This window comes from Dipodomys spectabilis, unplaced genomic scaffold (genome assembly GCF_019054845.1).
Source record: "Dipodomys spectabilis isolate Male_0828 unplaced genomic scaffold, ASM1905484v1 ptg000102l, whole genome shotgun sequence".
Lineage (NCBI taxonomy): Eukaryota > Metazoa > Chordata > Mammalia > Rodentia > Heteromyidae > Dipodomys > Dipodomys spectabilis.
Window position 1 is genome coordinate 2750529 of NW_024870779.1, and position 15172 is coordinate 2765700.

Genomic DNA, 15172 nt, shown 5'->3' on the forward strand with positions numbered 1-15172 from the left:
TGCATCTTGATAGGTGCCACTCCTTCCATCATCCCCCCCCACCCTCATCTATCCTAAGTTAAAAATATGTTTAGGCTGACGGCGGTGGCTCATACCTGCAATCCTAGCTACTCAGGAGGCTAAGATCTCAGGAACAGGGTTTGAAGCCAGCCCAGACAGGAAAGTCCATGAGACCTTTATCTCCACTAAACTACCAAAAACAAAAACAAAAAAAACAAAATCCCTGAAATGGAGCTGTGGTTCGAGTGGGTAGAATGCTAGCCTTGACAAAAAGAAGCTCAGGGACAGTGCCCAGGCTCTGAGTTCAAGCCCCAGAATTGGCACAAATAGTAATAATAATAATAACAATAACAATCAATCAATCTCTAAAATTAAAGCATATTTTTAAGTTTTAAGAACAAAATGCTAAGCTGGGTGCCGGTGGCTCACACCTGTAATCCTAGCTACTCAGGCTGAGATATGAGGATCGCAGTTCAAAGCCAGCTCAGGCAGGAACATTGATGAGACTCTTATCTCCACTTAACCACTCAAAAACCAGAAGTGGTGCTGTGGCTCAAGTGGTAGAGTACTAGCCTTGAGCTAAATTTAGAGCTCAAGGACAGCACCCAGGCCCAGAAAGCCCCATGTCTGACAAAAAAAAATAAAGAACAAAATGCTATTGTAGAGTTATTTTTATAGCAGCCTCGTTTCAGAATTTGCATAGACCCCACTCTTTAAAAGATGACTTTAGTGTCTCATCATTCTGGAGAATTTCCTTCCATCCTTCTGAGAAAATGCCCAAGCAGCAGGAAGCCAACTGAAAGTCAAAGTCAGGATTCAGAACACAACCCCCAACTCTAACAGAAGACACCCACACAAATATGCTATCTATCTTCACTTGTTATATTAGAGTAAATTAGACTTTGCCAGCAAAACCACACAGACATCCAGGTACAAAGAACCAAGAAAAGGTTTAGTACCAATAAAGGGACAGCAAGACCCCTTCTCACAAGAGAGAAGTGCAAGCTATTGTCTCAGGCAACTTTTATAACCTTGGAGATTTGGGGGATCTTGCTGCCTTTTATGGTGATAGCTGCCCCCAAAGGAGTGTCCTCTCAGGTGACCCAGATGACCTGTGAGGTTTAAGGGATCTTAAACCTATATGGTTATAGCTATCCCAAAGGAGAGCTCTCTCAGGTTAGGGGGTCGAGGCTAATCATTTGCACCCTTTACTAAATGGGCTGAGTGCTGCCTAGAGAAAGAGCGTGCTAAGCTATGAGAAATGAGGCTATTGGGCTAACATGTTAGAATTCTAAAATTAAGACTGTAGAAAATAAGATAGCCATTGTGGTTGATGAGCCCCCCCAAAAACAGGATATGTATCAAAGATTTTTTTTTTTGCTTTTTTTTTTGTAGGTCACCAGATCACTCTCAGGAGTATGAAACTCATGTTAAAAAGTTCTGACATGAGCAAAATACTAAGGTAAATCATGCTTGCTTATACATGATGATTTTAATTGAATTTGAATTGTGAAAGCAATGAAAATCATCTCTGTACCTAACTCCCACTTCAACTGTTATTTTAAATAGGAATGAGTAAAGCAGTTTTTATTAGCCTCTGTGTGTGTGTGAATGTGTGTGTGTGTGTGTGTGTGTGTGTGTGTGTGTGTGCACACCTGCACGCGCACGTGTATGCACTGGGCCTTGAACCAAGGCCCTGAGTTCTTGCTTGTTTTTTTTTCTGCTCATGGCTGGCACTCTACCACATGAGCCACTCCTCCAGTTCCTTGCCAGGCTTTTGAATTAAGTATTTTAAGAGGAGGGAAACTATTTACTGGTGTGAAAAGGATGGAGAGAGAATGTTAACGTGAACTGGAATGTGTATAAAATAACAGACATCATCCAAGTGTTTTATAATATTCCCACCACAGAATAGTTCAATATAAACTATTTTTAAAACATTTGATTTCAACTAGTCAGCTAAAGTAAAAACATGTAGAAGTAACATGATTTATGTAAAGGACCACCTTCAAAAACTCCTAAAACCTTATCATTGGATAAATGTTTTGCTCCGTGCCCTGCGTGTCTCCCTCATAAAATCCTCATTCTATTAATTACTTATTTTTACAATAATATTTTTTTTTTTTTTTTTTTTGGTCAGTTGTGAGGTCAGCTCTTCAGCTCAAGGCTAGTGCTCTACCACTTGAGCCCAGTGCCATTTCTGACTTTTTCTGCTTATGTGGTGCTGAGGAATCGAACCCAGGGCCTCATGCATGCAGGGCAAGCACTTTACCACTGAGCCACCTTCCCAGCCCCTACAATAATAATTTTTATCCAGCCCTGGAAGACAAATCCAAGAGATTCTTAGCCCTAATTAACCAGCAAAAAGCTAGAGCTGAAGGTATGACTCAAATGGTAGAGCACCAGCTGTGAGTGAAAAAGCTGAGCAGGAGCGTGAAGTCCTGAGCTCAAGCACCAACACACACACAGAGGCACACACACACACACACACACACACACACACACACACATGTTTAGTTTATAAGAGAAAATACTGTATCTCTAGCCAGGTTGTACATAGCCTTCATAGAGTTTCAAGGCTTAAAAAAATATATAATTTTGGCAGAAAACATTGACATTTATAGTCTAAAATGACCTAGTTTCAAAAATTACACTATCTTTGATGGTAACAGAGAGTGAGAATCGCCAGCATCCATTCCCCTTGAGATGGAAATGCTCTCAACACTTGCATTTGAAAAAGTTACCAGACTCAAACCCAGTCAGGGCCCTGGAAGCAATGCCATAAGGTGTCGCCATCGGGAGCCACTGTGAGGAAGAGGTGCCATTTTAATTTCTTGCAACAAAGAGAAAATGGAGAAACAGAAAACATTTCAACTAGGACCGCCAAATGACAGGACACACGATACAGGATCCAGTATTGGTCAAATATGCAGGATAATAAACCTTTTCATGTATGTGTCAGTACTGGATCTTGAACTCAAGGCCTGGGTACTTTCCCTGAGCTTTATTGCTCAAAGCTAGAACTGTACCACTTGAGCCCACAGCTCCATTTGCAGTTTTTGGTGGTTAATTGGATTGTCCTACTCAGGTTGGCTTTGAACCATAATCCTTAGATCTCAGCCTCCTGAATAGCTAAGATTACAGGTGTAAGCCACTGGCACTAACAGCCCTAATTCAATAGTGACGTACTAGAGTTCAAAGCCACATGTTAAAGGAAGTAGTTTACAGAAAATAAAAGGAACTGATTTTCCACAGTAGGAAATAAAGAAGTAATGGCATTTTACTTCAGGAAAGTAATGACAACAACTACATGGAAATGTTGATTATCGCAGGCTTCCTGATTTCTATGTATGCCATGGGAAATGATGTCTGTATGAGTTGGAAGGAACAGGGTAAATTTCATGTATAATTTTCCATCTCTGCTCCAAGAGATGGGATACATTCCTAGTAGATTGTCATTAGGAATATTTGAACAGCCAGGTACCAGTGGTTCATGCCTATAATCTCAGCTACTCAGGAGGCTGAGATGTGAGGATTGTGATTAAAGCCAGCCTGGGCACAAAAAGTCCATGAGATTCTTATCTCCAATTAACTACTTTTTTAAAAAGCAGGAAGTAGAACTGTGGCTCAAGTGGTAGACTGCTAGCCTTGAGCAAAAAGCTCAAGGACAGTGCCAGGCTCTGAGTTCTAACCCCAAGTCTGGCACACACACAAAAAGTAATATTTCGACAGTCTTTCAAAGGAAGATACCTTCTCATCTGTGAGTGGAATATTGAAATGAACTATGTGATTTGACCTAGGATGGTTTTTCTTAAGTTTTAAAACATTTTCTCTTCCAGGTAGCTGAAAAAAGAAATTTTGAATTACTAGCTGTAGGATTTGAAGACTTCAACCAACAGAATGGGAAGCAAATTAGAGACTGAAAACATTTGAACTGTCTTATAACCTATTTCAAGAAAGATGATTTGCTTTCTCAAGGAAAACTGCATCTACTCCGTGAACATTGTGCAAACACAGGCAAGCATAGTCACTGGTCATCAGAACACAGATTCATCCTCGCTGCAAACCAGCCCCAGACAGGCTCAGGTGTAGAAGAATCATACATCTGACAACTGAACAAGAAAGACACTCTTAATCAAAACTCAAAACAATCTAAAATATATTTTGATTATCTTCGATAATAGTAAATGTGATTTAAAAAATTAAGTATACTTCTAGCCACCTGAAAGAGCAGTTGCAACATATCCAAGCTATAATTTTGAGGACTGAAAATTATCAGGAAGCAAGCTCTTGATATATTACAATATGCATTTCAAACATGAGTGAGGAAGTGCCAGGTGCTGCAGGCTCACGCCTGTAACCCTCGCTACTTGGGAAGCTGAGATCTGAGGATCACAGTTCAAGACCAGTCCAGGCAGGAATGTCTGTGAGACTCTTATCTTCAATTGACCATCAAAAAGCCAGAAGTGGAGCTGTAGCTCAAGTGGTAGAGCATTAGCCTTCAGGAGAAAAAGCTCCAGGACAACACCCAGGTCCTGAGTTTAAGCCCCAGGAATGGCACGTACATATGCACACACACACACACACATACACAAAGATGAGGAGACCCATCTCTCTTAAATGCTTGAATGTATGTAATATGTAAGCACTTTGTTGACCATATATATATACTCTACAATACAATGTGAGGCTTGCACACAGACATACACACATTCTTCACTTTTCTGGGTTGTTTTAGTTTGGGGGGTTTTGTTTGTTTGTTGGTCAGTTTGTGGGGCTTAAACTCAGGGCCTGGACTTTGTTCCTGAGCCTTCTTGGGCAAGGCTAGCACTCTACTTCTTGGTCCACAGCATCACTTTTGGTTTTTGAGTGGGTAATTAGAGGTGAGTCACATTGGGACTTTTGTGCTCAGGCTGGCTTCAAACCACAATCCTCAGATCTCAGCCTCCAGAGTAGCTAGGATAGCAGGTATAAGCCACAGGTGTCCAGCTCCAGTCTTGTTTTTCTTTTTCTTTTTTCTTTTTATTTATTTATTTATTTATTTGGGGGGGGGGTGGTCAGTCATGGGGCTTGAACTCTGGGCCTGGGCACTGTCCCTCAGCTCTTCAGCTCAAGGCAAGTGCTCTACCACTTGAGCCACAGCGCCACCTCCTGTTTTGTGAGTAGTTTATTGGAGATAAGAGTCTCACAGACTTTCCTACCTGGCCTGGGTTTAAAGCATGATCCTCAGATCTCAGCCTCCTGAGTAGCTAAGATTGCAGGCACGAGCCACCGGCATTCTGTTCAGTCTTCAGTTTTTAAGAACATTTTGGGCACATTGGTTTTATTTACTTAAGCAAGTACTCCCTAGACAGTAATTTTTTTGCCAATAGCTTCTGAATTGTTCATTAAGAGGAAGAGAAATACAATAACATAGAAACACACATCGCATGAGGAAATATCTGGCCTTTCTTGTTATCACACAAAGCTCTTTTAAGAGAAGACACTGTGTTGGTAAGGGGTTGGGAAGCTGAAGTTCTGGTGTATAACGTAATGAACTCCCACTTTCCACCACTGACCATCATTTACCTAACATAAATGCATGGAATACTTTGTCATACCAACTGTTCTCTGCTTACCCCTAAAATGGAATTAATATAATTCAGCTCATTTACCTACTTGATAAAAATTCATCTCTCTAATTATTACAATCGTACAACTCTCATCCAATTTGTTTGTTGTAAAATCTTAACTTTTAGAGGTTTAATAAAATGAGTCTGTTTTACTAGATGTCCACTGGATTTTCTTTATGGGTTTGATAAATGATTTTAAGCAGAGGATTTTGCTTCTGCCAAAAGATAGCAAAATTGGCAGATGCTGGTCATCCACACTTGTAATCCTAACCCTCGGGATACTAAAAACTGCGGATGGAAGTACAAAGCCAACCCAGGCAGGAAAATCCATGAGACTCTTACCTACAATTAACCACCACCAAAAAGTAGTGCTGTGGCTCAAGTGATAGAGCACTAACCTTGAGCAGAAAGCCTAAGGGAAAGCGACAGTTCAAACCCCAGCTAATGTGCATGTGCACACATGCACACACACACACACATATGAAGACAGCAAAATATAATAACATTTAACAATAAGGTACCAAAAATAAAACCAAATGTTTCCTAATAATGGAGATGGATCTTTTGAGAAGTGGAAATCCCCTGTGAAGAAAGGATACAAATCCTTAAGAATTAATCCCAGCAGTTCTCACAAGTGCACAGCTTTTGTACCCACTCCTCTCCCCCCACCCAAGGTTCCCACAAAAGTGGGTACCCATCATGTGTGGAATAAAGACTCAATCAGGAGTATGGTATGCGATGTGACAGAGCAAGGATTGGCAACAAGGGATAGACTTACCCACACCTGTATCCAGGTCCTTCCCAGACCAAGACAAAGTTTGTTAGAAGCATGACCCAAAGCACATGAAAAACATTTCATCAAGACAGAACATGTGTGTCCACATTTATGGGCTAACATATGTTCCCTCCCATCTACTCCATTTCAGCCCTGGTGTGACACATGCACGAATATAATGTGATGGAGAATGACAAGTGGGCGCATGCTCTGTTCTCCACAAGAGGGGTCCTCTGGGATGTGGGGAGCTCTTTACTCTTTGGAGCACCCAGCTGTTGGCCATTCACCAGTTAGGAGCTGAGGTGGTAAGAGAGCCAATCTCCACTCACAGAGGACCTACAAAGAGGTATGGAAGATTCCAGACCTGGGGCACAGTCTTAAAGAAAAGGGTCCCTAGTATTTGGGTGCCTAGTCTTACTTCCTGTTTGTCTTCTCACAAACAGAAGAGTAAGGACTGGTGGAAAGACAGGCAAGATGGGCAAAATGGATAGTAATGGTTCACCACTGGTCCTGCCTTTTCCCTGGGTAAGAGTTTGGCACCAAAGTTTAAGGAAGTTCCCATCCCTTAGAGTCCCTTGTCTTGGGGAATTAGAGACTCAAGCCCAGGTGACTGAATGAAGCTTCCAAAATCCAGACTTTTTCCCTCATTTCGACAGGAGACACCAGCCAAATGCGCCATCTACAGCTTCATAACTGCATTAAACCACAACACACAAGAGGATGTTCTATGTAGAAAGCATTTATTTGAATTTCAGTACATCAGTATTTTAGGAAAGTACTGCGTGCACATTTATTTTTCATGAAACAAGAAAAAATTAAGTAACAATTGCAAATACATTGTTTTAGAAGTAGAAACTGATCAATGAATAAACCTATTTGTGTTTTGCAAATGAGTTTTCTACACTGGTACAAATTAAGAAGAAAGATTCTTCATGCAAATGTGCATTCATTTTCCCTATTATCTCCTCATAAACCTTCTGAAACAACAGTGGAATTAGCATCACACATTAAATTGCTGATGGGAAAAAGAATGCACTGACTCTAATTCAACCTAACTGCATTCAAAACTCTACTTCTCAAAGTCTGTCCACCTTACCCTGTTATGAAGCACATTTATAGAACGCCAATTTGCTGCTGGCCAAGTTTAATAACTGAGTTCTGCTCTTACAGTTTATCTAATTCATGTGAAAACAGCAAAGTTCCATGTGTGCTTTGTTACCTGAAATGCTCCTCCTCCACGGCCCTCTCCTACAGTTACAAATCTTTCCTCAAAGACATCTTTTCCAGCCAGGTGCCAGGGGCTCACACCTGTCATCCTAGCTACTCAGGAGGCTGAGACCTGAGGATCACAGTTCGAAGCCAGCCAGGGCAAAAATATCCGTGAGATTCTTATCTCCAAAAAACCTACCAAAAAGCTGGAAGTAGAGCTATAGCTCAAGTGGTAGAGCGCTATCCTTGAGCAAAGGAGAATTTCAGGGACAGTTCCCAGGCCCTGAGTTCAAGCCCTAGGACTGGCACAAAAACAAAAAGCAAACAACAACAAGATATCCTCCATGCATGTATGGGGAGAAATGGAACTCAATGCTTGTTGACCACCAGTAACAATAAGTAGGGAAAGACAAGCTCTCACGTTCTGGAAGCTGGGGAATGGGAGAGGAATCACCCTTTGTACATCTGCAAGGGTTGCTGAAAATGATTTTGTTATTTCATTCTTTTGGCTACCTGATTAGAGCAAAGCCATGTCTATCTTTTTTAAGGTCTAGAACTAAATTGCTTGACCTCCTTGGACCTCTGCTTCCTCCTTCATATACAGAAGTAGGTCCAGTACTAACTTGCTATTAACTCACTGGTTCAGTAAATATTTTGCTGATCCATGTACTTAACCCTGGTTTTTCAAGTGAGAGGAACCAAAGGTCTACATATTTGGATGTCCTGAGAACCGCAGTAATAACCTGTGAGTGAAAATACCTTTTAAAAATATCCATGAGGAGCTAGGTACCAGTGGCTCACACCTGTAATCCTAGCTACTCAGGAGGCTGAGATCTAAGGATTGTGGCTCAAAGCCAGCCTGGTCAGGGAAGTACATGAGATTCTGATCTCTAATAAACTGCTCAAGAAAAGCTGGAAGCAGAACTGTGGCTCAAGTGGTAGAGTGTTAGTCATTAGCGAAAGAAACTCAGGAATAGCACCCAAGGCCTGAGTTCAAGCTCTAGCATACACACACACACACACACACACACACACACACACACACACACACACACACATACACACACACACACACACACACACACAAATATCCATTAGGGGCTATGGATATAGTAAGTGCATTTGCCTAGCGTGTGTGTAATCCTAAATTCATCCCCAGTACCAAAATACCCCACAAAATCCAACCAATAAAGTCCTACGAATAAAAAAAGTATATTCTTATTTAATTTGTGTTTCTGTTGACTAATCTTCTACAAACACCATCTATTTGCTCCTTATGGATGTTGATGGGTTGTCTACTTAACAAAAAAAGAAAAAGGTTTTGTTAGGTTAGAGGGGGAAATGACTTATAAAAAATCACTATAGCCAGGTGTTAGTGGCTCACACGAGCTACTCAGGAGGCTAAAATCCAGAGGAGCAAAGTTCAAAGCTGTCCTGGGGAGAAAAGTTTGCAAGAATCTCTCTACAAATTAGCGAGCAAGAAGCTTGGCTGAAGGCATGACTTAATGGTTAAAACACCAGCCTAGGAAGCTAAAGGTCCTGAGTTCACAAACCCAACAACATCTCCCAAGAAACAAAACACAACAGAAACCAAATAACAAGGGAATGTCTTTTGTGGGCGCTTGTGCCCCTAAGTTATTTTATTTCTTCCTCATATAAGCCTCTGGGAAGATATCATCACCCCAACTTTACAACTAACAAAAAAAACTTTTCTTGCTGAGCACCAGTGGCTTACACCTGTAATCCTAGCTACTCAGGAGGCTGAGATCTGAGGATTAAAATTTGAAGCCAGCCCAGGCAGGAAAGTCCATAAGACTCTTATCTCCACTTCATCACCAAAAAGCTAGAAGTGAAGCTGTGGCTCAAGTGGTAGCACACTGACCTTGAGCAAAATAGTTCAGGGACAGTGCCCAGGCCCTGAGTTCAAGCCTCAGGACAGATACCACACACAAAAACAAAACAAAAAAAAAACCTATGTTCTCTTAATACAAGTGGATTAGAGGGGCCGTTAATATGGAGCGGAATGTGGACACACTTTGTTCCTTCTTTTTAATAATTTTCTTTTGGGGAGGAACTTGTATTGACAAGCATTAAGATTAGTATACATTATATTGGCTTAAACATTTCATTTTAAATCTCAGTGAACATGGCTGATGTTAAAGGACTTCGTAAATTTTAATTCCTAAGTCTTTGGGGTTTGGTTGTGAGCACAAGATTGCATTTCTGCCATTTCTAATAGGCTGACAGTTCCTCCAGCGAGGGAGTGTGTGCGTGCGTGTGCACTTGCATGTGCATGTATGCATGCGGTGTATGCATTTACTAAATGTAGGTCACACTAACTGAATCAGGGCAGTTCTCCTAGGAGGCAAGATGAACTCAGGAGACAAGTTTAAATAGACAACTTCTAGGCAGTTGGTGGCATAATTAGAAACAAACTGGCTTCGGATTAACTGTCATTTTATTAACTATCAGTCAAAAACCAAAAAAGACAACACAGTGCATCGCTGTCACGTATTTCGTACAAATTCTTCAAAACATTAAGTTCTTTCATTAGTGAATTTAAACCTTCTTGATTTGTTTCCCATCTAGACCTATCAAGTATCTAGAAGGTATATGAGAGTACTTCAGAAAACTGTACTAAAGAGTCATTAAAAATCAATTGGGCTGTTAATTTTTTTTTTAAGGACTTTACTCATTCCTAAGAAATTGGGCTTACCATTCACTCTCTTACACAAATAAAAACCCCAATTAAAAGCAAAGAGATGCAAGAGAGAGAAAACCGGTCATTTATTTCAGCATCTACACCCAGTGCCACCAATCACAGGCCCAAATGACCCTGGGTGTGGAACCTCCAGAATCCAATCACATTCACATTCTCAATTAATAGCACAGATGGTGCTTTGCAATTTCCTTAACTCAAGGCAATCATTTGCACAGTATCATAATAAATAAATATCTCTGTTAAGACACATTATCATATTGTCAGAGAAGCAGCTCCCAGAACAGAGACTGTGGTTACAAACATTAATCTATTCCACCTGGAAATATTTTCCTAACTGGGATATTCTTCCTAAGAAACAAACAAAAACCACTGAAATTTCATTTCAAAGGTTAGGGTATTTAAAAATCAACAATGAAAAAGTAGAGAGAATAATTTTACTGTCTAATTTTATTCTAAAATACAAACAAGATGCCTTAGGATGTCAATGTAACTCCTTGATAAATTTTTTGTTCCTAAATTCCTAATATGAAAGTCATAAATATTAGGCTTGAAACTGCTGACATTTGATCAAGACTAAAAGCACACAAGAAAACTCTTCTGAAATTCTCTGTAGCATGAAACGCACAATTACAAAGTATCAGGACATTTTTGAATTACAAAGCTTATAAAACAGCTCTACAATTACAAAAAAAAAATCTCAAAGGCTGAAAAGACACCAGGAATGTAAGGAAAAAAAAGAGAAATCTGAAGCAGAACACCAACTCACAGGAAAAAACTTGGACAAGATTCTCATATAAAAATCACCATGAGATGAAATGAAAAGATCTGATTTCAGTCCAGTTAAGTCACAGGTGCTACCTAAACCATGTGCCCCTTGCCAAGGAAACAAAACAGATCTCAGAAGTATCTGCATTTCTTTTATTTGCCTATGAAATAGAAAAAGAACATTCAGATGGCAGCGTACGCTTTGTTAGAAAAGAAAACCCAAGTGCGTGCTGGAGGGACTCGATTAGCAGTGCCACCTTTAATTAGCACAGGTAGTGCATCGATTATTACACCTAGTAAGGCTCTTTCCAGAGTTCAAGAACTGAAGAAAGAACTGCTTCACCCAAACTAGGACATACTACAAAACGAAAGGGGGAAGTCACAATTCCCGTATTTTTATGAGCTCCTGAAAACGCAGACAAAAATACACTGCTTTCCGGAACGAAATCACCGGAATTCTTGGCTCATTTTAAAGTACCTTGATTCTTGTAAGACCTTTCAGCCCACGTTTCATTATTCCAGCTGTAAGGTACTACGTCATCCTGTAAGAGCAAGGACTTGGAAGGTTCTCCCAGATTCCCTTTTCCTTGAAAAGAAATCGTGATGCTAGGCTTAGGTAGTCTGCTGACAAGTACAGCAGGAGAGGAAGGGGCGGTGTGCGAGCTACAGTAGCTGCTGCATAAGGGAAGAAGTTCACATCCACAACCTTAATTAACCTTAAACCACGGGACACAAAGCCATGATTCATGAGAACAGCTGGCTGGGGTGGGCTGGTGAGGGTAGGGGGGCTGGGGGGTGGGGGGGTCCAGGCTGGGCTCCCGGCCCAGGCCCCGCCCCCAGGCCCAGGCCCCGCCCCAGGCCCCGCCCCCGGCCTTGCTCCCAGGCCCCGCCCTCAGGCCCAGGCCCAGGCCTTGCGCCCAGGCCGAGGCCTACTTGAGCAGGCTCTGCAGCATGGCCGTGGCGTAGGTGGGCCGCGCCTGGCGGCTCTCGATGGCGCTCTGCAGGTACTGGATGCCGCCGCAGCGCTCCCAGATCTCCTCGAACTGGCGCGGCAGGATCTCCGCCCCGCGCTTGCGGGTCAGGCCGGTCTCCTCCAGGTTCAGCTCGCACATTTCCATGTCGTCCTTGCCTGCGTGGACAGGAGGACGGGAGTTACCATCCGCGTGCGTGCGTGCGTGCGTGCGCGCGCCCCCCCACTCCCGCCGAGGACCCTTCCAACCCCCCCCAACACCCTCCGCACCCTCGGCCCAGCCGGTCCCCGAGGGCACGCGGCGTCCGCCCCACGCCAGTGCAGTGTCTCGGGACGGGGGTTGGAAATCAGTTCGAGAGCAGCTAGCCCGGAGACGGGGTTCCACTGCCGGCCTCGCCGCCGCCGCGGGACGGGGGTTGGAAATCAGTTCGAGAGCAGCTAGCCCGGAGACGGGGTTCCACTGCCGGCCTCGCCGCCGCCGCGGAGGCCTCGGCCCCAGCCTCCCCTGCGGCGCCCTGGGGAGCGGAAGCGGACGCGGGAAGCGCACACACCGGCTACCAGCAGGATGGGCGGCTTGTCCGGGTGGAGCTCCATCTGCCGGGCGATCCACGGGCCGTCGAAGTGCGCGTACCACCAGCCCTTCTTCTTGCTCTGGGGGTCTTTGTACTGGTCAGCCGGGCGGATGAAGGGGATGCGGAAGAAGCGCTGCTGCCGGCTCATTTCCACCTCCTGCTGCCGGGCGGGGAGCTGGGCCGCGGGGTTGCGCTGCGCTGTGTGCACAGAGCGGGGCGTTAGACACGCGGGGCGGGCCGGGCCGGGGGCGCCGCGCACCCACCCGGGACAGCGCCGCGAGCGCTGCCCACGAAGGGCACGCGCGGAAGGCCTTGCTTACACCTGCCTTTCCCAAGAGATGATGGCTCAGTACAGACACACACCCCAGCCACCACCAACAGCCCACCCACAAGCCACTGTTACAGGGGCCTGAAATACCTCACGTGGTCAGAAAACATGCTATTAGATTCATATTGTCCATTAAACCAAGCGCCGGTGGCTCACGCCTGTAATCCTAGCTACTCAGGAGGCTGAGATCTGAGGATCGCAGTTCAAAACCAGCCTGGGCAGGAAAGTCTGTGAGACTCTGATCTCCAATGAACCACCAGGAAACCGGAAGTGGTGCTGTGGCTCAAGTGGCAGAGCACTAGCCTTGAGTTAAAGAGCTGAGGGGCAGCGCCCAGGCCCAGAGTTCAAGCCACATGATGGACAAAAATAAAAGATTCCGAATTAAAGTTTACCATAGTGTTTACTGTGTTGTTTACAATCAACAAAATTTTTGAAGTCCGAATAACATTATTGACTTTAGTTAAAATTTAATTATTTAACATTTATTTAGGTAAAATTTTCACACACACAAAGTAGAAGCTGTATTTTTTTAAAAAATCGTCTGTGTTGTCAATTGAGTTGGGGATTTCAGAAGGCCAAGATAACATAGATGATAATTAAACAGACTTCTATCAAAAACACAAAAATCATTACAGTAAGAATGAACTTCCTTTCAAATGTTTACTTACTTTGAAATGCGATTTCACTGAGAATAAAATCCACTGACATCAGTAGAAAGGGTAGCCTTTGCCAATAGGAGAGAAAAACCCTTGCTAATCTGCTAGAGTGAAGTATTGTGCTGTTTTCCCACAAATAACTGGGTTTTTATTTTATCTCCGAATATGAGAATTTCCCTGAGGGGCTTTACATCTTTAGCAGCAAAATTTTGCCAAGCCTGTTTAATATGCTTTATCTTCACAGCTTTGAAAGTGATCCAATCACTTACTTCATACTTACAAAGTATATAATCAAAAAATCAAGAACAGCCACATGGCTTTTGTAAGAATTTGCAAATACTGAAAGGATGAAAATACTCTTCACTCTACTTTTCACACCAAGGAACAGCAAAGGGGTACAGGAGCAGAATTGCTTTCATTGCAAACAAGAGAAAGGCAAGAGCAGTTAGCAAATGCTGCATATGCGATGAAAGAATAAGAAGCCAGTTCTGTTAGTGACTTTAAACACCAAGGTCACCTTTAGCGTATTAAGAGAGATCAGCTTACTTATTCTTTTGTTCCTGTTTCTGGAGGCTACATAGAACTCAGTGATCATACTTGAAGTTTAAAACCTTACCTACCATGGAGGAAATACACTAAACATTAAAGGTGCTGAAAAAATCAAAAAGACAATCCTTCTTGACACTTTAAGTAGGGACAATGTTATGTTCAGTTGGTTCAAACTTTATTTTAATATTGGTAGTCATCCATTAACTTACTTTTTTTCTCATAAGTCTCTTGTAACTGAATATATTGAGTAAAATTGAGAAACCAAAGTATTTGATAACCTTTTCTACTAATTGGAGAACTGAAGTTTTGTTGAAGAGAAAGGCAAAAAACCGGTCGGCTCTATCTAGAAAGTTCAAAAACAGAAAACTGGGGGTGGGAATGTAGTTTTGTAGTAGAGTGCTTGCCTAGCATGCATGAAGCCCTGGATTCTATTCCTCAGTACCACATAAACAGAAAACGCTGGAAGTGGCACTGGGCTCAAGTGGTAAAGTGCTAGTCATGAGCAAAGAAGCTCGGGGACAGTTCAAGCCCCAAAAAAGGCCAAAACAAAAAAAAAAGAGAAAATTAAAAGCTAGAAACTAAACAATTTCCTTGCACATCCAATTGTATTATCTTCAAAAGTGTAAACAGGTTTCAAACATAACCACATAAATCATAAATCATGCAAAGGACTTAAAAGAATCAGGTCTAACCAGCTGGTAAATGAATATAGTGTCATATCCAAATCATTACTGCTCAACTGATTCTAGAAGAGATTTACTGTACTCTAAAGTTTCTAACTTAGAGAAGGATATGCCTCATAGGAAAACAAGGAAGTAACAAAATTATCTTCTCTTTCCATTATTAAAATTGTACATAATACTGTACAAAAAAAGGAACTCTAAAGTGTTATGTCATTATCTCCATGTTTTGGGTAATAATAGACTCACCCTATACTCCATGTTTTGGGTAATAATAGACTCACCCTATACCCATTGTCTGAATGCTTAGGAATTCGGTAAAATGATTACAGTT

The 15172-nt window shown here is 42.5% G+C and overlaps 1 protein-coding gene across 7 annotated transcripts in view; it reads right to left on the bottom strand.

Moving 5' to 3' along the window:
* Positions 1-11949: 11949 nt before the first annotated feature.
* The window catches only part of Myo6 (myosin VI), a 135376-nt gene continuing 132153 nt past the window's right edge, over positions 11950-15172 (bottom strand). For all 7 annotated transcript variants that reach the window (XM_042687091.1, XM_042687095.1, XM_042687094.1 and 4 more), the window contains 2 exons: positions 12605-12823; positions 11950-12212 (listed from right to left, as the gene is read on the bottom strand). In XM_042687091.1, the coding sequence (XP_042543025.1) occupies positions 12013-12212; positions 12605-12823 (419 nt within the window). In that variant the 3' untranslated portion in view covers positions 11950-12012. The remainder of the gene's footprint in view (positions 12213-12604; positions 12824-15172) is intronic.